The sequence below is a fragment of the Filicampus tigris genome, chromosome 12 (genome assembly GCF_054856515.1).
Source record: "Filicampus tigris isolate MCC_2025a chromosome 12, RoL_Ftig_1.0, whole genome shotgun sequence".
Taxonomy (NCBI): domain Eukaryota; kingdom Metazoa; phylum Chordata; class Actinopteri; order Syngnathiformes; family Syngnathidae; genus Filicampus; species Filicampus tigris.
Window position 1 is genome coordinate 8,385,764 of NC_141228.1, and position 23,855 is coordinate 8,409,618.

The following is a 23,855-nucleotide window of genomic DNA, read 5'->3' on the forward strand; positions in this document are numbered from 1 at the left end:
TTGTTTGCTCCATTTTTACCGGTCAGCGCCACGCAAAAGCCACACAAACCTTTGGTGAATTGTTTGAAAGTGTTTTATTTGCCACAATCAAGTGTGTTATTTTTAAAAATGTGTATTAACCTGAATTTGAGGCCGTTATTGCCATTTCATATATATTCATAGATATTTCCCTTCATATTGCACTAGTGCAGTTATAAAGTGTATTGTGAGTATCAGATCATACTAATTGGAACTGCTCACCAATCGGTGCCGGTCTGTTCAGATTGGTGCAGTATGCATATTTTTGAGTTTGTATTCATTATTTATAATTATTACAAGACATATTATTACATTGTAAATGGTTATGGAATGGTAAAAACACATATCTTGTACAGGCCTATCACCATAATATACAGTATTATGCAGATATATGATCCCCCTTTGGGCCTTCCCTATACTTAGTTCTTATCAAATTAAGCCAGAACAGCATTAAGTCATGTATTAGTTGTCTTTGACTGAAAGCTCAGAAAAAGCTATGACTACTATTACTGATGAGAGTTTCTGGCAAGCGAATTCATTGATCCTTGTAACCTGTAACGCTGTAGTCATGTGTGATTGGAAGCTAACATTGGAGACATAAGCTGAGTGCAAGGAAGACAGGCGGAGGATGAAGTAAATGAAAAGGCAGTACCGATCAAGATAAGTGAAGGGCGCCTCTAACTTAAGGTGGCTGACTTCTGAGCTTTCGTCATCAATTTTATATAATTCCTGCTCAAGCAGAGTAACCCCGGTGACCCCGTACAACTAGCCAGAGCCAATATAAGGCCCCAGTGGTAGAGGGGTGAAAGGAGCTGTAGAAAGAGAATGATGAAGAAAAGAGGAGAGGTACGGGAGTGAATTGTAGAAGAACCAGTACAGGTTTTCTGATTGGTTTGTCATTGGCTGGAAAGCTCAGATACGTGGATCATTTGTCTGGGGACTGAACTGAGAGGGAAGTGTTTTTGAGATGGTTTTGAAATCATTGTTAAACTGTTAGATAATGTTGGCAACTGACTTGTGAAAGGCTATTCTTACTGTTTCTGCTGGTCTCCCAGCACATTACATTTGAAAAGCTCATTTCATTAACATTATAAATGGCAGGTAAATGATATTGCTATGCTATTCTATGCCAACCATGTCAATATCTACATTGGATTTATGGAGTGATTTTCCAGCTATGCTTAGTGTATTTAGGACAATACTGGTTTGGGATTTATCAGCAAAAAAAAAAAAAAAGAAAGAAAAAGTCGCGTCAGTTTTAGGCCCATGTTTCCCAAAATGTGTTTAAATCTAATCAACATTTTTACCTCACCTGAGCGCAGAGTGAGAGTTTGGAGAGGAAGGTGGTTTCTGATGATTAGAATCGGTGCGAGTGATGACCTTTGAGTGGCTCATCTCATGCATAAAGAAGAGAACGGGCAACTATCTTCTATTTCTTCTACATATAAATGATCTACCAGCTCGGATGACTGAAGTTACTCTCCACAGAGGTTGCAATGTAGATCCTCTGGGCACAACTGATTGAACTGAAGGCCCAGTGTAATGTCAGTGCTAATATTCAGGCTTCACATTTTATGAATCCCATTTATCAAATACAAAAATACATTTACAATCTTTTTGAACAAATGCAGTAAATTACTCTTTTGGAAGTTGTGGAGAGACACCTCATTCAATATGAGATGATCAAGATTAAACTCATTGGTATCTCACTCACCAATCAAATAGCTTATTAATATTCAGTACACATAGTCTTGCACTTTTAATCTTTCTAAGTGACGTATTTCCCAACACTCTAACCATTGTCACCGTGTTGAAAGCTATAATCCTCTTTGACCTTTTTTTGCCACATATACCTGTCACTTCCAAATTGCATGTTAACATAAGGCAATTACCTGGTAGACATCGGAGTGGCCCTCTGCTCATTTCAAACCACTACCTATTCAAACGTGTTGTTCCCTTCATCAAGCCAACCTTCAAATATGTCATTAGTGGCATAATTGCGTGAGGCTTAATGCTCCACAGGACAATGACCTACCAGCCTAGTCTCACACATCCATCTATCGCCAAATCCTTTAGCAATTATGGAAATGAAAACATGGTCTCCTTTTGATGTTCTGCTGTATTAGCTGAGATAAACCATGTGATGCATATAAACCACACTTCAAATCAAACTGTATTTGTACATCACCGTTCATACATAGAAATCCAACATAAAGTCCTTCACAAACAATAGGACAGATGTGAAAGAGACACACCCTTCCTACTCCCACATGAAGACACCCCCACCCACACACATACAAACACTGTTCACATATACACAAATGCATACATACTAACGGCATGGGTTGAAACTCAGGAACCAGGGGTGGAAAAGATGCCCCAGAGACCACCCTGACCCCAGCAGACTAGTGTAGACTCTATACATGTTGCGGGGCCCCCTCCCAATCCTGAGCATGACCCCAGGACAGCATTCCCACAAGAGAACCATACACGACTCCCACTGCCGAGGCCCCCCTAGAGGAAAACAAAACAAAACACTGGAGCTAAAAAGGAAAGGTGATTAAAAATACCGCAACAACTCAATTTTTAAACATACTCTAGATAAAAGAAAGCTGAGTTATAAGCCTTACCTAAAATCGTCAAAAGAAAAGGTGATGAAAAGGAATAAAATAAATCAGTAAAAAGCCAAAGGAGGAGGCCCCCCGATATGACGTTTATATCTCATTCATACATCTCTAATGCTAGCCAGTACTATGCAACAGTATACTAGAGAACCTTACCCTCCAACGCCTTAGAGTTGTCGTCCGGTTAGTGCACTCCACTCAAAGCAAGGGATGGTGACCATGATGGTTACCAGTTACACATCAGTGGTGGAGTTTAAGGTTGTAGTTGCACTAGAGATAATTTCCTGTGACCTGAAGAGACACCTGAAGAGACATCTCAAATTACATGTTAAACATACTGTAACCTATGAACAGAGCTGGGCATTTTATTACAGAATTGCGGTCCGTTTATCACCTTCCGCCTACAACTCGAGTACCCTCCCGCCGTCCGTTTATCCACCATTTTGTTCTGTTGGACCAAATAGTAATTGCTTACAGGCCAGTCCGACTATCATTTTAAACAAGCTTCCATTAGCGTTTCCGACTTCCGACTTCAACAAACTTCCACATATTTTTATATTGGTTGTTGTTAAGTTACTCCCTCAACTTCCACTGTTAAAATTTAAAACAACGGATGGCGTTTACATTTGACATAGGTGTGTGGAGCAGCATAATCACACCTACTGTGTTGGGCGCTGACACATGATTCACTCACTCCCACCCTCCTGAAGCGCACACTCAAACCACCCACCACTAAACCAGACTTGACTGGTTGACATTTCTCTACGGTGAAACACTTCCTGTAATGGCCCCGGCCTCCATCTCCTGTCCCCCTGGAGTGTGCCTGTCTTGGCCCAGTCGCCTCAGGAGCCTGACAAGTTAGAGAAGAAGAACAGAGCCAGAGAGACATAAAAAGAAATTAAAAAAAAAGAAAAACAACCATTTTATTTTTTAGTCATCCTTAACTTTTTGAAAATGATGTTTCTTAAATATACTATACATTCAACACTTGATTCATGGAATCTATCTCTCTGCTGTACCTTAAGTTAGGAGGCAATGCACTATGACACCTTGTACTCATTTTAAAAGTGCCCATAAGTGCTTGTTATAGGCAGGAAATGATGCTCACTGCACACATTCCTGCTCATCCTTAGGCAAAAAAAACCCCAAACGTTTTCATCATTTATTCTTAATATTTCGGATATGGTGTATGACAAAACCATTGATTACTATCTGTAGTGGAGGCTGCCGTTTGTTCATTTGTTATTGTTATATCATACCCTCGTAAGAGCAACATCTATCTCTTTTTGCCCATTTAAACCTGGCCTAGTCTATCCTGTATTCACAAATGGAGGTTGTATAAAATATGTTTGAAAGCTGTTGATAAGTAGATTGGACTATTGTTTTTATTTTCATTTCATTGTCACCCAAGTAACAATTTACAACCATGTTTACATTGTAATGATTTTGCACACTAATATATCTAATTCAGTTATGCGCACAGATCAACAAAGCTGATGCATGTCATTATAAAATGTTTGCCAGAGCAATAGTTTACCGTGTAACTCTGTGATCCATATGTGGTGTGAGAATATAGTGTATCATTTTTGGATACGGGGATGTACAGTAAATTATACCCGTTTGATGTCAAGAATGTCAATGCAGCATATCCCTCTCACAATGGTGCAAAGTATAGAAAGGTGGAGGGTTGGCTGCATAACAACCATAATTCAACTGAGATGGGTATCTTGAGAGGGTGAGCCGTGATGGGGCCAGAGTCGCTATGATTAGATTTCCCCTGTGTTGCTATTCTCTCTATGTCCCTGAGATCTCTTTGTGCCTCTTTTCCCATGTCATATTTTGTATCTCTCAAAAGCAATTCAACAGGGATACCAATAGAGAATCAGGGGATTGCAATTCAAAATGCTTTGATCTGTGAGTACAAACCTTGTAAAATAAAAATGTGTTGCTTAAGATAATACCACAAAATAACTGTCATAGCACAGTGCTAAAAGATGCTAAAATCTCACTCTTGCTTGCACTCTCTGTGTCAATCTCCCAGCCGTCCCTTTGCAATATTGATGCTCATATCTGCTCATAGCCTGTCTCCATGCCGCGGCACTGGGTAATCAGTTAACCTGATTAAGCCAGTGATTGAATTAAATAATTTCAGTAAGTGAAAATAATAATATGAGTATTAGGTGTGGGGGTTGGTGGTGCTCCCCATAGCATTTTCTGCAGTGGCCACAAATCAAATTTTGCTCCTTGTCTGTCCTATGATATCATGGATGGTTCAGAGGCATCAGCATTAAAGCCACCAATGTTGACACCTGATGACTGGATGTAGGACTGCATTTGGCGTTTTGATTATATATTGTATGTACTGTTACACTATTATAGCCTATGACTGCTTATTGCTCCTTTGGATGGAAACTTTTGGACGTTTACTTTCAATTCTAAATGCTCCATTTCATCATTTGTCATTAGTGTTTTAATATCCCAATTTCGTTAAAGCGGAAGTCAACCCAGACATATTTTTTTTCCAGAATATGTTCTATGCATGTCCACTATTTGCAATACGACATTCTGATTAATGTTTCGTTTGTGGGATATAAGTTAAGCAGCAACATGCACCCACTTTGAGCCATCTCAGGGGGTGGCCATTTTGTCACTTCTGTCAACGGAAGATGACATTGAAGTTGCCTAAGCAACTTCGATGTCATCTTCAGTAGACAGAAGTGACACTGAAACTGGCCACCCCTAAACTAGCTAAAAACGGGTGGATTTCTCATATTCCACAAATGCAATATTAATCAGAATGCCGTGTTTAGACTAGTGGGCCTGCATAGAACATATTCTGGAAAAAAATGTTTGGGTTGACTTCTTTAAATAGAAATGCACTTCTGTTTAATGTGATCTTAGTTGTAAGTGTTACATTAGTGTTGCCATGTTGGTTGAATGTTCAGTTTTTACCAACAACGTCAAATCCTGACGTTATTTGGTACACAAGACGCTTAGAAGTCTCTGTGAGCTATAGGATGCAGACAACTAACTCAGAAGAAAACAAGCCTTGTATTTTGTAACATTAGATGACTTTGAGGTAACCATTCCTTTTTGTGTACCAGTGAACCACAGGGAAGAGGATTAGTCAGGAAAGTTAAGTGAGTATAAAGGACAGACCTTTTAAGCAGGCCACATGATAGCATGCTGTATGCAACAGCAGGCATGAATCTGCAGATTATCAGCACTGGCTCAACTATCCAGAGGCTGATTAAAGGCTTTGCACCTGTCACTTGTGTAATGATATTAAATGTTAAATCAAAATTATAGACACTTACAAAAGTAAAACTAAAGGCAAGTGAAGTTGAGAACATTGGAGAGCGGTTGTTTGACCTTAACATGTACCACCTGCCAATACAGACCTGCATTCATACTTGTTTGGGATTCTAAATGCATGCCTCCGCTGAGGCTTTTTGCAGTTGAAACAACTCGAATTTGTGTTTCAAAACCTGTTGCATGTAATGCATGCATTTACCGTATAAGATCAGCAGGTGGATGCCCCCGCGACCTGAAGTCTAATGATTATTGGTCTAAGGGGTAAAGGCTGCTCCTGCTGAAATAAACAATGCCTTGTCATTGATGGATAGTGCACTTCCATTGATTCTATTTGGCCTGTAAAGATACGTCATCACAAAAAGTGCAAATCAGAGTAGAAATACAATTACTAGACTATTATGGTGGAGCGGGCCTTTGGGAATAGGTAGGATAGCATCAAGGTATGTTATTGGCTTCTTCTTCCCTTCACAGTCAGGCTGGATAACCCTGAAGTAGCACTCCCTCGATGAGTGATCTGTTTATTTTTGCATGGCTGCCCTTATTGACAGAGCCTTTAAGCTTGCGATGCTATCTGACTCTATTCCTGGGGATGTAACAACAAGCATTCAGAAAAAGCTGCCTGAAGTGCATCAGGTCACAGCATCTGTAAAGATGGAACAATATTCTTCTGGTTTACTGCTGTTTTGGGAGACTTGTTTGCTCACCTTTTCTTGTCCAGAGCTAAAACTAATTCCCTCTGTCACTTGCCTGTTTTTGTTATTGCCAAATCCACTACTTAAGTGAATGTTTCCAACATTTTAACTACGGGTTGTCCTGACCCCGATTTACAGTTTTCATATCATGTAGGTTGGTGACTGAAAGCTCAGACAGGCCTCATAAGCATCCAGTATATCATACAATAGTCACTGGGAAAAGCCGGGACCGGTGCAATAATCCTTCTCCGACAGACAGACCAAGCTTGAAGGGAATGAAAGTGCCGCACCATTATGGCATGTTTAACATAGATCACTGATGACATACAGAAGAGGGATTTTGTGAGAACATATTGCACTCTCGTGTACTGAAGTTTCAGAAGGGAAATGTAGTTTGCAATTGCCTTTCTAAGCTTGAGGGCGACTCGATATAAAAAGATTATACAGCGGTGATCATTAATAATCGATGGAGAGGATACAGCACTAGAGCCTAAAACGATGTAAATGCCTGTATGTCTTTGAACCCAGCAGTGAAATATTCATCATGCTCCACTGATGCTAGCTTTAGTTGAACGTAACCAGATCGGCCATCATTGTGAGATTCAGCCTTCTTTTCTCCCAAATGTCTTTTATTTTTGAAGATTCTATTTCTTTTATTATTATTTTTTCTCCAATAATATCAAATTCCCAAAATAAATACAGGACACTCTCATTCTCTTTCAGTGTTGTTGTTTGTTAGCATGTCTCATTCTGACTGATGCGTTCATGAGGTGTGTTTTGTTTCCACAGTTGGATGGTCCATGGCCTAAACTGGGCTTGAACTGGGGGTCTCACAGGGGCCTTGACAGTGATCTTGCCACTTGCCTACAGTTTACCTAATTTTTCATCTGTGACCCTACTTACTGTCCCTTATTACTCCCAATTCAGTGCTCCCTGGGTGCCAAACCTACCGTGATGTGTGCAGTGTCGATGAGGTCATTGGCTCTTTAAATGGGCAGTGACCTATGTATCACTGGCCAATTTCTTAGTCAGTCTTCTCAAAGTTGTGATGTGGCCTTGAGCTTCTGATCCATATTGCAACTCAAGGCACTTCCCCCCAGAGCTCTCATAATCTAAGAATGAGTCACTACTTTGGCTCCAGTCAGGGTAGAGGTCAGGCGTTTTGACCCATGGGACTAATTGTCCCAGCGTGACGGCAAAAGGAGGACAATGACTATGGAGAACACTACACTCTCTCATCCATTAATAGTGAAGTAATTGCTCAATCATGCATGATTATCAACTGCAGGGGTACCTCAAAGATTGTGAAAAATAATCCTGCCTAGTACTGTGGCTCATGAATGAGATGAATGAGGGAAGTGTGAGAGTTTACCCATAAACACGAGTCTGCCTTTCAAATGCAGAACAGAAATATGGCTAGTAATTTAAAATATTGTTTTGTTTTAACCTTTCACATACCTTGAATTGTCATTTGATTTACTGTTTCGCGAGGCTTTTCGTCATGTGTTACATTGTGTCCTTATCAGATCTTGTATTGACATTTATAAAGGCTTGTCCCAGGATGTATTCTCAGTCTGTATCGCAAAGGCAAGAATATTTCCTGCAAGAGTTGCGTGTACAAGACAGTTTATTTGTTGGTGGAAACGTATCAAATAGGATGGTAAATCTCAAATTTAAAACATATGTTGGCTAATTTTCTGAGCAAAAAAATCTCCTATACAGTATGTTAAAAAATATTTTTGCATAGCTAGGACTGAAATAGCTTAGCCGCGATCGATTAGCCGTGTGCCCTTTGACTGGCAAGCGCTCATTTCAGGAAGTAATCTGATTTTCATCCACAGTAATTTGGGATAGGCTCCAGTTTCTGTGCAATCCTGATTTTATTCATTTTAGTGATTGTCAGTTTGTCACCATATATTGTACACTTACAGTATGTACACAAAAGTTTTCTTTTAGTCAAATATATCACTATGTCTTTTAAGTACATTTTTGTGTCCTTTTTTCAAACTAGAAGTTGTAAACTGTAATTGTTCAAAATAAAACTTGTTGCAATGCTTTCTATGTACAGTATATCCATGATCATGCTGATGTTGTCCCTCTTAATTATACAGAGGATCTACTCCCTCCTGGCTTTCCTAACATTGACATGGGCCCTCAACTGAAAGTAGTGGAGCGCACTCGGACAGCAACGATGCTCTGCGCCGCCAGTGGCAACCCTGACCCAGAAATCACCTGGTATAAAGACTTTCTGCCCATTGACCCCAATGCAAGTAATGGGCGAATCAAACAACTACGCTCAGGTAAGGAAAGGCTAAGCATGTTGATGCTATTTTCCTGATTTCCAACTTAACATTTTTTTTTTCTTCTAAATTTGGTTAAACTGTAGCCTGAATCGTTGTCCTGTGCTTCCAAAACAACTTTGGTGATGCCTGTAATGTATTAAACAGACTTTATATGTGTAGCTCATTTTACAGTGCACACAGTATACCGGTACTCAAAGCACAGTACCGTATTTTCTGGACTATACGTCGCTCCAGAGTACAAGTCGCACCAGCCATAAAATGCATAATACAGAAGAAAAAAAACATATATGAGCCATTCTACCGAATTGGTTGAAATTGCTGTCCCACAATGAAAATCAAATTTTACAAAACAATGAAGTGTTCAGACCTTGCATATTTAGTAATATCTTGTTATTATCCATTTTACCACAAGGCAATAATTGAGATACTATTAAACTGAATGCATAAAAAGTCATCTTTTCTATGTCACTTCCTATTGGGAAGTGGCTGTCCCAATCTCTAACTCCTGAATATCAATTCATGAAAAAAAAAACGTAGAAGATTTTTGCCAATTTACAAAATACTTTACTTTAATAGAACATTTTGGTTGCTTTTAAATATATTGTGAAAGATTTACATAGATTTTGTAGATTTTTTTCAAATTAGAAGTTTTTATGTAAAAAAAACCTGTCCCAACTTTTCATGTCAGTACCGAAACGCAAGGACTATTTGTCTGTAGGCGGGGCTTGGTTTTAGCCACATGTGGGCAATAAAATGAGCACTTTTGATTTTAATGCTAAATGTACTGGTTTCTATCTCTGTACATATGCTCAAAACTGTCTGTGGTAGCCACGTTGTGCCTATTATTGTTGAGTATTGTCAACAACTATTTATTGGATTTAGCTAACATCCACACATGTAGCATTAGAAGAAAGTTACGGTAAGATAACTTTAAACTCACCAAAACGGTTGTAGATCGATTAAATAAGTATTTTATTTATCGCCGACCATGTAGAATGTTTCCAAGTCTCCAAAAGTATTTTTGTATTCGGTCAAGTAATTATCTGTTCTCTCCTCCGCTCTCGTGCGTGCGTGTGTGGCTGGCTGATGATGCAAGACCATGCACTGCCAGGCATAGGCCTTTTAAAGGAACAACACACTTTTTTTATTCATGCATTTTAATAGCTTTTAGGATTGACCTTTATGTTTTTTATGTCGGTTAAAATAACATGTGAAATGATATACAGGTAATAAAGTGTTAATAATTTCACACATACGTTGCTCCGGAGTATAAGTCGCACCCACGACCAAACTAAGGGGAAAAAACGCGACTTATAGTCCGTAAAATATGGTATTTTATAGATTGGAAAAGTTCAAATAATTAATACTACCTCAGAAGTACGGTATATCATAGTCATTGAAAGGCACATTAAAGTCATACTAGCACAATTCAGTTGTGGATATTTTTGTGTCTTGTGTAACGCTAACCCTAACCCTAACCCTACTGAGAGGCCCACTAAAGCAAAGTCTAATTATATAGCTAATTAAGTGCAGACTCTGAAGCTGCCCTGGGCAACAAGGGGTAGATATTTTAGGTCGATAATTTGTCACCATTGGAAAAATCCAATGACTATTTGACGCTACTAAATCGTCTCACGATTGAGTTTCTTTTGTGCCTCTCGTGTGGTATACTCAAAATAACTAATTATTTATGTCTAGCCATATCAAATAAATGGACAGCTCCCAAACAAAGTTTTTATTTCGAATGATTCACATATTTTAATTCTTGACTCCTACTTGCCATTTTTAAACCTAAATTCCAATTTAGTTATTCTTTATGTGTCAATGTGAATGAATATGAATCTTTTCTTTTGTATTTTTTTTAAGAATTCAGGTGAATCAATTGATGTAGTGAATGTGCTTATAATATAGTCTGAGAACACATAGTCTCGTGAAAAGGGAGTTCCAAAATGTGTGTGAGCATTTTTTGTCCACCCTATCTCCTCTTATTAAGATGTCTAACCACATCAGTAAACTGAAGTTGTGTATTCATTGTTCCTCACCACAGTCTATTGTATTGACATCAAATAGCTGCCATGAAACATCTCTCAGTAAGAAATAATCGATAAGCAGGTTTTTCATGATTTCAAATAGTGTAGTGTTAGTTGGGTTGTATGCTCATTAACTCTAATGAAAGCCTTTGAGGAGTTAATACAAGTCTTGGTGAGTATGGCCATTGAATAGATTCCAATATATTTTACAAAGGAGTTATGTTTTATTATCCATCTATTTTTTTCTAAATAATTTCATTGACAGGGTTACTCATAATGTCAGGCGAATATAATGTTTGGAATGGAGTAACTGTATGGCGACACATTTACATTATGGTAGCATACTATTTATAGTTATTTATGTTGGTTTGATGAAAACTTTAAAGTGATGAGTGTCAATAACTTTTCTGTCCATATTAAACCTGTCAGTGATTTTGCCTGCTCTCTTATGTAACTTCTTTATCACCATTCCTGTGATTCTCCTTCAATAGCATTTGTATGTCTTGTATGTCTAATTGAAGGATGCCTCCCCCTCTTTTGTACTATGTCCATAATTCTGTGTGAAACTAAAACATGTCACGATGAATGCACATTATAGATTATTAAACAGATTCGATCTAACACTGAAATATCTGTTCACTAAAGACATAACAAAATTAGTTCTTTTAAATTCAACTTAACACATTAAGTCTACCTTCCAACAGACACCAAAATTTGTACCGATCAAATTCCAAATAAAAATGATATGCTACTTAATTAGTTGATTACAATTTCAACCTTTTAAATACCTATACATGACAAAAATGTTTGAAATTACAACACTAGCCAAGACGAAACATCTGCACTTGAATTCTTAAGTGGCAGTTACCTACAACGTTACCCTAAAATCAACTAAATATTTCTTCCTCTTTCCTCTATTTACTTTCATCTTGCTTTGTGACTTACAGAAACCTTTGGTAAGTGTTCATCTGAGTCAAGCAAGCCCACCCACTCTCCTTCAAGCCGATGGCCTATTTAAACTCTTGTCCAATATGCATGCATCCCTTGCTCCCGCCTCTTCCTTAACCCTTTTCCTACACTTGTTCAGTTACCTCCACAACCGCTACTTTTAAGCAATACCATAATGTGAAGGTTTTTCAAGGCATCTTGATCCTGTTAAGTCCAATATACATAGCACTCCATCCTTACTAAAGTAAGATCATTGGACTCCTATGAATCATAAGCTTCTTTAACATTGTCAACGTAGGGAAAGCTGTGGCAAGATTTACTTTTACTGATCACTTTTACAGGTCCAAATCTTAGATTTAGCAAATCCTCTACTTTCTTGTTGCAAGACACTAGCCCTGATTAATACAGATAAACATGTTGTGTGATCCTAGTGCAAATGTTTTTGACATTACCCTAAAAATGTTTTTTATGAATAACAGTGCTCTACTTGTTATAGGAGAGTATGCGCAATACCTGTCAAAACAGCCTCTATTGGGGTTTATCTGATTACTTGCTGGCTCCAGGCAAAACGTTAAGCCTTTGGGGGTAACTCCTTAATTTCAATTTGTCACGGTAAAAATAATGTATTCAGGGAAGGACAAGTGAGGGCGGATATATGAGACAATAAATTTGGTCGGCAAGCAAACATACTCAGGCTCCTGCTGCACTATTACGCGATCACTATTTGGTTGTGGAATACATCAATTGAAAAAGTCACAGAAAACAACAACGCAAGCCTACTAACAAATCAACTAACAAATTTAAATGAACAAAGCCGGATTGATGCCACCCCCCCCCCCCCCCAAAAAAAAAGACTCAATGTTCCAGACCACGATGCATTGCCAGGCCAGTGATATTTTTGTGTGGTTCCCCCAAGGAGTTCCTCCTGAATTATGTAGCGGGGCTTGACATTTCTAGCAGAGTGTTCTTTGGCTGCGACCATCATGCTTTCACTGGCCTTATCAGGTTAAATGCCGTTAAATGCAGGGGAGGCCCCCATTTTGAATGCTCTTTGAATGGAATCTCGCAGCCCCACACATTAAAAGCCTGTGTTCAAATCATGTTTGGATTAATCTTTGAAATGTGCAAGATCATTAATACTGTATTTGCTGTTTTCTTAGTTCCCCAGAACATTTGAGGGGATGAGCTAGTCAGCCTGATACCCCAATATATTTAGAGGGCTCTTTAGCAAACATCTGGGCTGATCAGTGGAATAAATATTGCCACAGCTGATAAGTCAGCCGCTTGTTGAGGTGTATTTAGGTCATTGTCAATCTAAGCTGATCAACCTCTCACTGACCAAAGCTTAGAAAGGGGAAGGCTTATGGCCATTAAGTTACATTGCTATAATACAGATAGATTGTTATTGTAGCACCATCTGTCTGGTCATACACACACACATATATATATATATATATATATATATATATATAATTTTCATTAAATGCCAGAAAAGATGCCATTGATCAATAGTATGATCCCTTTATCACTGATGCTTTTACCAAAGTACCTTTAACTTTTAATCATTCAACCTGTTTATTTTCTCTATCCCCTTTTGTCACAAGTTTTAAGTAGGCCCATATGCAATTGTCATCCCTTCTGCAAACCTGCTTTATTAACCATAACCTTACAGCAACCTTTTCCTAACAGTACCCTCCACCTCACCCAACCTTTAACTAGTAACACCCTTAACTTCCCGACTAAAAATTCATATTCGCTGAAGTAAAATAAGTCAACCCGCTTCCTGCAGCCTCTAATAAAATGCTAACACCATAACAATATAACCTCCTTGGGGCCCTAATGTCCTCTGTCTTGTGATTTACCTTATGTGGCTTCTAAACTGGTTGCCAAAATAATTTTCATAACATAATGCCACTTTTTTTTCATATACTGTATATATTTTTTGGTTGTTTTGTTTTCACTTTAATGGGATGTCTGTAAAGCAGAAACCCCATTCATGTAAAAAATGGACATAAGTGTTTTTCACACGACAGCGACAATATACAGTTGTGCCTGTTTGTTTCAATTACTTTTGTATTTGTGTGTATATATACAGCACATACAGTACATACATTATATGTGCATGTGCAGTGAACCCGTTTATTGCAAGGTGGAGGTTCCAGACCCATCCACAATACATGAAAATTCACGATTATATAGATTATATACAATTTATCATGCTTAAATCAAATGTAAATCTGTTTTAAGACACACCCTTATGAAAACACACTTTTAATGTATTTCTTAGCATTTGTTCTTACTCACGCTTGCACAGTTCTCCAAATAAGAGTGCTTAGTTCAAGCTGTTTATTTGACTCCTTGTTGAAGTTTTCTGTAAAACTGACACATACGAATAAAGGCAATTAAACATTAGATATTTAAACACCGAAATACTCAATCCAAACCACGTAATTTTGTCTAACAAAACTCCACTGCTTTAATACTACCATATTGTATATATTCTGAATTACGATGCATTTCTTCCAGTAGACATCAGTGCTGCCCGGCATATTGCGGCACAACATGGTGATACATTGAAGTTGCGCAACGATTTTGCCGTAAACTGTTAAAAACAATGAAAATTATCGCGTAGAAGTCGTTGCTAATGATGAACCGTGATATGACGGGGAACGCTGTTTACAGTATGTACTGTATATATATACACATATAAACACATCACAAACAAGGCAGACCTTAGACTTCAATTCAATGTTTGCCTCCTATCTGCTGGTATCACATACAACCCAAAAGTAGTGAAGAGTCCACCCCTTTTTTTCTTCTTGGCATAGACCAACTCCTACTGTAGGGATGACAAAGAGCACTTAGCTCCATGGGTTGTGCAACTGAAGCAAGAGGAAGGGAGTGTAACTCTGAACAAGGCACAATTCCTAACAAGAGATAAGTTGAAGGGCAAACTATGAAAAATACTTATAGCAAGTAATATGTTAAAAACAGTTTGACAACAATTTTGCCATGGGCTGAAGAACAGTTTAATGCAGTGCATGCCCGAGTGAGGGGGTTTGAGTTAATCTCTGTCCCCAACAATTCATGGCTCCGCCTGCAAGGGATGCATTTTACATCCAAGCAACAACTCACAGCTACATTTTAAAAAGCCCACCAGTGAGTGAATAGATAAGCTGGGTATTTTATTGTCCCTAATGGGATATTTGGCCTGCAGTCAAGCTTGTAACACAATAGACTTACAATAAACAAAGAATAGGCAAGCACACAGCGTAAGAGAAATTAAACAATGGAAAACGCCAAGAGACAAAATGACCGAGCAGGAGTGGTGAAGCTAGAGATGAAGTGTCTATCTATGGCACTTAGGAGTTTTACGATTTGTGGGGAAAAAAAAGGTAAAAAAAAGAACTTCAAGGTGTTTGATTTAGCATGTGGTTGCCAGAAGGTACAGTGTGAACTAGATCAGTGCAGACTGCATTATCGCCTCAGCAGGTTTGTAATGTAGATACCCAGGATAGTATGGAGACACCAGTAACTGCTTTACTGACCTCCTACTCAAGGTCATTCAGCTGGGAAACGGCTTATGACACTGGAGCAGACTATGCCGGCGTAAGGTCGTGCTCTAGCAACGACTTATCACCAATGTTTGCAGCCAGGACTAAATAAATGCCAAGTCCTGCCGATGATGCATTGAGTTTTTGCTATTAGTATGGACCATGCGGACTAGAGAGAAATAAAAAGTGGAATACCTCAGCTATAGAATCCCATTGTGATACCAGCAGTGGGAGAGGTTATTTTATTTTTGTATTCCTAAAGGCCCCACTTCCTAAAGCCTTACAAGGGTTATAATCCAGTTCTAGTCATCCACTCCCTAAGACAAATATAACTATAACTACCACTAACCTATAACTAAATCTATGTTGTGTCTTCATTTTTGTGTCTCCTCCAGAGGGTACCCCGATTCGAGGTAAGACGTTTAATCATCACAGTGAAACAATATAAATATAACCTAAAACACCATAATCTCATAACTATAACTAGACCTCTCACAACATCATCCTTACGACTAAATAGGTTGATAATTCTGTTGGTACCCCGTAAAGAAAAAAACCCAACTAACTAACATTAATATTACTGTGTCATCTATGTTTGTATTCTGTGTGACGTCTGTGTTGAACATGCCCATTTCACCAATGTTCTTCCAAGTTTATCTGTGTCTACCGTGCCTTTTCATTTTGTAGGGAAAAATTATGTGGCAGTTTAACTTTTATTTTGGGTGGTTGTTGGATTGGTGATGTTTCAGTGGGAAAATGGACAAGGAGGTCCTCTTAGGCCGAGCTAATGAATACTGCAAACTGGCAAGCTTCGTGACCCCTTTTTTTTTCCCGCATCTTCTCCACTTTGATATCCTTCTCATCCTTCTGGTCTCCGCTAGAGCCGAGAGACACTCATGTAATGTTAATAAGCAAGTTGCATTACAGAAATTTGCATTTATTCCCCCCTGTCTGTGACAGAGCTTCTTACAAAGATGAACCTAGAGATGCCCGTGGGGGCTATGGCTGCTGTTTAAAAATGAAGCTGTAGTTACTTCATTTTTTTTCTTACATGAGAGGGTAGAAATCAAAGAAGAGAATGGAATGACAGTGTAAATCTATATATTTGTGGGAATAATTTGACATTAACTTATTTTCCACCAGATTTCGACTGTGATTCAATGTGTTTATTGCAAAATTATTATGTTTTGTTAAACAGGTAAGTATGTCATGTGCCTTTTATGAAAGGTATTGGATACAGTACATTTACAGGTCACAACATTATGACCGCTTTAATGAGATCTGATCTAAATTCTGCATCAAAAATGTTGCTTTTACAAAGATGATAGTGATCAAGTTTGACATTATCAAAGCGGTATTAACTGTTTTTTTTTTTTTTACTATTGTGGTTGTAGTTTGCAGTACACTGCAACATAAGAAGAGCGCTTGCTAATATTTTGGGTACCTCAATTATCGCAGAATCAAAACAGACCCTGCTATTTATGATGCATTGCCATTTTACCTCTACCTCTGCTTTAGTCAGCAAAGTGCTAAATGAATACCCGTTTGACTTTGTCAATCAAAACCAAGCATGATTATCCTTGTCAAGGCAGAATTTGATAGAGCTCTTGTATCAAGCAGTCATAAGGTTGTGATTGACCTGTGCATATGTTACAGGCGATTTCCCGTGATAGAAACCATGTCTTGAAAGTCAATTTGAAGTTCATTCTGCCCTTTGTTCCATTATGTTCTTGCTTGAACCAAGTGGAATCCAGCCAAGTCTGCAATAGCTTTAGTGTTTATGAAGGTCTCGTTCATCAAACTGGCAAACAGCTGGGTTGATTTATGTACATAGGGACAGTTACAGGTATAGTAAACTATATTGTGTAGAGTCTTTACAAAGAAGTCCATATGAAAAATGTCTTTAAAGTAAGGTGAATGGAAAAGAAAATCCATTCCCCTTCACATAATGTAACACTGGTGTAGAATAAGACCAAGCAAAAGGTGGAAAACTGTAGTAGTTACACAACCCTACCTGTGTCATCACTGATTTCATGAGTGTCACTAAATAGGCACAGACAACAATTGCATCACACATTGGCCTCACACTGGCTTGGCCACAATGCAGTGACCTTGGGGTGGTGGCAAAGTGTACCTGAGTGACAAATGTAATACCCACAGTAGAGAGAACTGCAGGTCCTACTGCCATGTGGTTACATGAGTGTCTTTTCTGTTGGATCATTTTAAAACAACAATTTCTGGACAGAAATCAGAGTTTTTCTGATCTTTGTCTGAGTAACCGTTTGCCTTATCAACCGCATTGGTAATCTACACAGTTATGAAGGTGGTCAGGATATCTTATCTTTGAGCAATGTGAACTAAACAGAGCAGCTGAGATAGGCTCCAAGACCATGTCATGACATCGAAACAGGATAAGCCTGTCTCTTACTCATTTCAAAATATTTTTCTAAAATCCAGATGGAAACATGGCTATATGTTTACTGCTACAATAGACTGTATACAGTATAATATTACCCCCATATGTCCATCTTTGCTACAAAATTGCTGTATTTGAAAGGTATGAGTGTTTGTCCACTTGACTACAGTTGGTTTTCAATCAATTTTGTGTTGCGATGCAATGAGTAGTATTTGCGTGAGAAGGTTGAGAGGAAACAGAGAGAATAGAATGCCTCTGGCAAGCCTGACTGGCCTCAGAGCAAGAATTAGGGAGTGAGACTGGGCCAGTTATTTTGTTGATTGCCTACAGAAATCAATCAAGGCTTGCTGGAGCAAACTAATTGAATTACACAAGTGGGTCTGGCAAAGGGGTGTACAATTGGCAAAGCTGCCGCAAAATAATGACAGGGTGGGCAGACCACAACTTGGGGCACTTTACACAATTAATCACTCATGCTTCAAACCATCCTTCTCCTCCTATTTTTCTTCTCTTGTCTGTCTTTTCTATTTTTGTCCTCAATCTTTTCCTTGTTTTTATCTAAGTTATTTTTTTATTTTTACTTCTCATGAAAAAGAGTAGCGGTCCCCAAACACCGGTCCAGAGCCATTTGGTACCAGGTTGCACAGATATATTTGAACAAAAAAAAAAAAAAGGTTGAAAAAAAGAAAGAAAACAATTGTGTGCATAGAAATTGACTACTCCGTTCCAATCCAAGTCTGTCATCACACTTTTGCGAACTAAAAATAGGTCAGTCCAACCTTAATCGAAGCCCAGTCAGCTGCTACAATGATTGCTTCCAAGGGTCGACTTCAAAATAAATTCTACAGTATTACTTGATTCAGTACGTTCCATAGTAGCCTATGAACAACCGTTATGTATAATGTATATATGGTACATATGTCCTTATGCAAAAGCGGTCCATGATGCATAAAACGAGTGGACTGCGGAGGGCTGCTTTAGAGGACATTGCTAAGTAAACTAGCTGATCTTAACCTAAAAGTACAGTTTTTGGCAGTACAGTGCCATAGCTATTGACATAAGATCTTGTGATTTTGGTTATTATCAAGAAAGCTTTTGGAAAATGTTGTAGTCTCATATTTTGTGATTGATATATCACTAAATAAGGCTCTAACGGGATCCTGTTATTGCAGTCATTCATGGGCTTTTAATGTATCTTAAATTCAAGTGTATATGGTTACAGTTTTTGGTCTCATTTAATTTTCCCTTTCACTGAACATGCAAGATAATTTATACCATGTCGCACGGTTCAGTTCAAATGAGCACAGCGCAGTTTTGAATTGTGTACTGAAAATGCACTGACAAACAGTAGTACTGTTTATGACGGCAGGGTGGTGCATCAGCTACAGTACGTATAAAGTGTGACAGGATTACAGCTGAAAATAAATGTGATGTGATGTGATGTGTGCCGACAAATAAGAAACTGATTTATTAATCCCCCGTCAGAAATAATATACATTCTCTTTTTAATGGCACATTATAACAAATATACCTGTGCCCACTGGAGGTGAAAGGTGGGAATATTAGGATTGGATATTTTGGGTCCCCTAACAAACAAAATGAATAAGATATGACTAAACATTCTTTATATAGTGCTTTCACAACAGCTGGAATTGTAACAAAGCACACAAAACAATAACAAGTGCACAATAACAAATAATCAAAGTTTACACACACACTTAACATATTCTTACCGCATGGTGGAAAATAGCAAGAAAAATGTGAAACTGAAGTGATGTGTTAGCAGCAAGCCTTGCAACACTTGGTCCTAAAAAATACGAAACCGCATTTTACTCACCTCTTTCCGCTTGAGTGGCTCTCAGCAGAAAGACCTTTGATAATGCATACATACCTTTTGAGCCAGGTTGGTGCCACTGCATGGAAAATAATTCAGCCCTCTATGGCAATTTTTGCCTTTTTAATGAAATTGATCATGTGTGCCTGCTGCATGACAGTTGGTAAATATGGAGACCGGAAGTAGCTGGGTGATCTACAGAGCTGGAATTGTAGGCATTTTTTTGTGGTCATTCATACCTTTTTAAATCTGAAGGTGTGAGGTAGGGGGCAAAATTCGCATGACAGCGGCAGGGTGAGAGATTAGTTGCATACTAAGTGTGTTTTAAAAAAGTGCGAGAGTCTAGAAATAAGTAAAGATTTATAGTTGTTTATAGAGGTAGCTGCTCTATTTTCTGCAGATGGGCACTCCAGAGGACTGGAGCGCGAATAAAGAATTTGCTGGAACCTGCTTACTTCTTTTTAGCTCACAGAGTTACTTAATGACTAGCATATTGTAAGCGTAAGGCACAAGATGGAACATAAGATACCAACAAGGCAGCAAGATAGGAAGGCACAAAGCCATTTAATGTTTTATGTGTTGTGTGCTAAGGCATTGATACCGATCCAAGTTTCAAGGTGATCTAGCAGTATATTATGATGCATGGAAAAAGGCAGCACTGAGTTCAAGCAATAATACTATTGATCAGAACTGAGCATTGTCTAACCGTCACCGCGTTCCGTCCTGCATATTTCTTCGACCCACGTGGTCCCGCTCCATTCCTCGTTGGCAACAGCCAATCGGCGTCGAGAACGTCGTTTCAGGTCACACGCACGCGCCACACGAGGAGGCACGTCGCCAAACACAAAAAATATTTTTAAAAAACAACTGACACACACACACACGCACAGCGTGGTGATTGGTGAAATAAAAACAATATGGAGCACATGTCATTGCATCGGACCCCATGGTACACAGCACTCTTATTTTTTTCTTGTGTCAGGAGTGCAGCACCTGCGTGTGACGTGGTACAGGTAAAGTCCGTTCTCAACGACGTTTGGCTGACTCCGACCGATTGGGGCCATGTGGGTCGATTCAATATGCAGGAAAGAACGCGGTGACGGTTAGACGGTGCCCAGCTCTGCTTTTGATGGGGTGTGAGTGTCCATCGCTAGTAAAAGGTCATTAGCCACTTTTGTGTTGGCTGTCTCAGCGTGATCTGCCCTGAATCCGGAATAAAAGTTCACATGGATTACTAGAGGCCATGTGATCATTAATCTGTTGCCCTGTGATTTTTAAAAGAATGTTTGAGATTAATGGGAGACTTGACACTGGTCTATAGTTGTTAAGACTCTCAAGGGTCGAGGTTGGGTCTTTTAAATGTGGAATTTGCAGTCTTGACGCCGTTAGCAAGATTTTAATTTAGCCTCACATCACTCCTTCCTCATGTTTCTGCCCAAAGAAACACCCCCAACTCACTAACGCACGGGCACGACTGCATGCCAAATACTTTGCTAGCGTATCTTGTTCATGATGGAGTATTGCCCACAAAAAAATCTTAAGAGAGATAATGAACGTATCTGATGAACAGTTGGCGCTGGTGCTTGCAGCCGTGTGCAGCTGTCCAAATGCAGCGCGCCTCATACAACACCTTTATATACCTTGACATGGAGTAGAAAGCTTTCCAATTCCTTCTTTCTGACTTTTGCTGCTAACCGAAGTTAAATAATTAGCCCAAAAAACGATAATAATGTCCTTTGCGACAGCCTGTATGTGTCCCCATGAACCTGTGTGAGTGGTGCGCGTGAGCAACTGATTGACGCATCCCTTGGTGAGGCCTTCTGTCTCTGCAGTTTTTGATTGGCTAATTTTAATCACGCTGTGACAAGAAATAATAGTTAAAAAATAAATTACAGGCATAAGATACTCTCTCAAGGTGTGAGTGTAACCGAACTCTCTACGTTAGTGCCTGTATTCCTCCCACAATTTGAACAGTTCAAGTGCATTTGAGGCAAAGTGACTTTAATCTCTTCCCTTATGATTTATTTATTTATTTATTACAGGAAGTCATTACCTTACTAGAGGGAGCTGCTGAATGTCGGCTGCTGTTGGGTTAGCATCTCTACAATGTCATATGTACTGTATTTAGGATTATCGCTAGTGTCGGGCCAAAACCTTGTACCTCCAAAATAGTCACTTTTCAGGAAACCCCAAATATGCCAAGTTTGTTGCCTCATGAAAGAGACCAAGCCATTTTTAACACTCATACGTGTCGACTGACCAATAGTATAGATTTTTGAAAAAAATATGAAAGTCACCAAAATGTGACTTTTGAGGTTTTGGCCGGACGCCAGTGTTATATTTATTAAGACAAATTATTTTGAAGAAATCATTAGTTTTGGCTTACACGTGAACTTTTTTTGTATTTCAACAATGAATCGTCCCATGCCTAATGTAAGACCTTAAGTTTAGTTGCATGCTATTTGTGCTCAAGCTCCCTACATGTTTATGCCCTGGATCCCATTTGTGAGCGAGGGTGTAGGTGTCTTAGTACGTCTTTTTATTCTTAATGGTGGTATGGTGTCAAAGGAGTTACAGATTCCGACACTCAAATTGTTTGTGAGCTATTCAATAAGACCAACATGAGAAGGAAAGCATGCAATATCTCAGGGTTATATTTCATACATTACAGTAGTAGTTAAAGCATTAATGTTACGGCCATTGATCGTGGTCAGAGAAATCGCAGCGGGCCAAGACCTCAAATTTTATGAAATAGTGGACAGACATAGCAGAAGTAGTATATGAGAAAAGCTTTACATTAGAGGTCATGAATACTAAATACTACCATTATTATGGGTTGGTTCACATATTAGCTTTGTGAAGCCAAACTTATCAATTATTGTCTTAAATGCCACGATAAAACATTCACATGGGGAGTTAATATTAAAGTCACCCCTTGGTGTGAGTTCAAAAACAGACATGTAAAAACATTGTTTTATATCATATTGTAATGTTAGCCATTAAACTAAGCATTTTTTATATAGGAACTGTGACCCAATGTTGAAAGTTTGGCACCAGCAACTGTTACTATGTTTTGATTAAGAAAATTATTATTGTTTTTGGTTTTTAACATCACAATGATACATTAAATTAAAAATGTAAATAATAATAATAAAGAGGGCAACATGGCAGGCAAGGTATGTTGTAAAAGGATCAGGATTAGTGGTACAAAATATATTCCAAACCCAAACTACATACTATGACTCTTTCAATATGGACCATACAATGAAGCATCACATCTATAATGAGATCCCGTGGAGTTTGCTTTTTTTAGTGAGAAGATTCAAGAGTTGTGGCAGGACAACTCGTGGTACCTATAGCCATACATTTTTTTTATTTTTTTTGCTGTTTCGCAAGCACAAGAGGGTTATCAAGGGAACCCGTTTTGAAGACATCAAGATGGGCACGACGACGGAGCTGCAGAGGGTCCTGGGGGAATCCTTTCAGCAGTGCAGTTAGGCATGGCAGAGAAGGTTTGGAGCGTGCATCAGACTCTAGGGGGATTACTTCGAAGGGGAAAACTTGTAGTATGTGGTTTGAAATTGAAATAGATCTTTTGTGACACCAGTTTCTGAAACATTTCTAACACAGTTCATAGGATTCACTGCAGGAGCACAGAATGGCACCATAAATTGCTTTTGATGGCTGGTTAATTCATATCAGTGAATGCCCATGCTGTGAACATGGTGCATGTTTTAATTTGCCTGTGAAGGATATATTTCTGCAATTATTTCAGACCTGTGTTTCCACTTTAAAGAAAAAAAAACATCACTCACTCTGCCAAGCCTCAGACCGGCTGAGTTGGCAAAGTACAAGTATTTGAAACAAAGAGTGTGCTTAAAAAAAGAAAAATATTCAGGTGCAATGAAATGGTGAAAGCAATGCATATTGGCAGTGTTTTAATAGAGGCTGTGTTATTGTCCTTTTAGTAGTAAGCAAGATGGATCTTGTTTTGGTATGGGAGGTTGGTTGGTGGTTGGAGTGGCAACGGGTTAAAAAAAAGCTTAATAGCTTAAAATAGAATGATTGGTTTGAGCAATAACTATTTTTTATGGAAATATTCAAATGTAATATGTCAGTTG

At 38.7% G+C, this 23,855-nt stretch overlaps 1 protein-coding gene across 1 annotated transcript in view; it reads left to right on the forward strand.

Moving 5' to 3' along the window:
- The window catches only part of ptprsa (protein tyrosine phosphatase receptor type Sa), a 174,802-nt gene that overhangs the window by 71,401 nt on the left and 79,546 nt on the right, over positions 1-23,855 (forward strand). Inside the window, exon 5 of the mRNA XM_086048481.1 lies at positions 8,761-8,949. Within this exon, the coding sequence (XP_085904607.1) occupies positions 8,761-8,949 (189 nt within the window). The remainder of the gene's footprint in view (positions 1-8,760; positions 8,950-23,855) is intronic.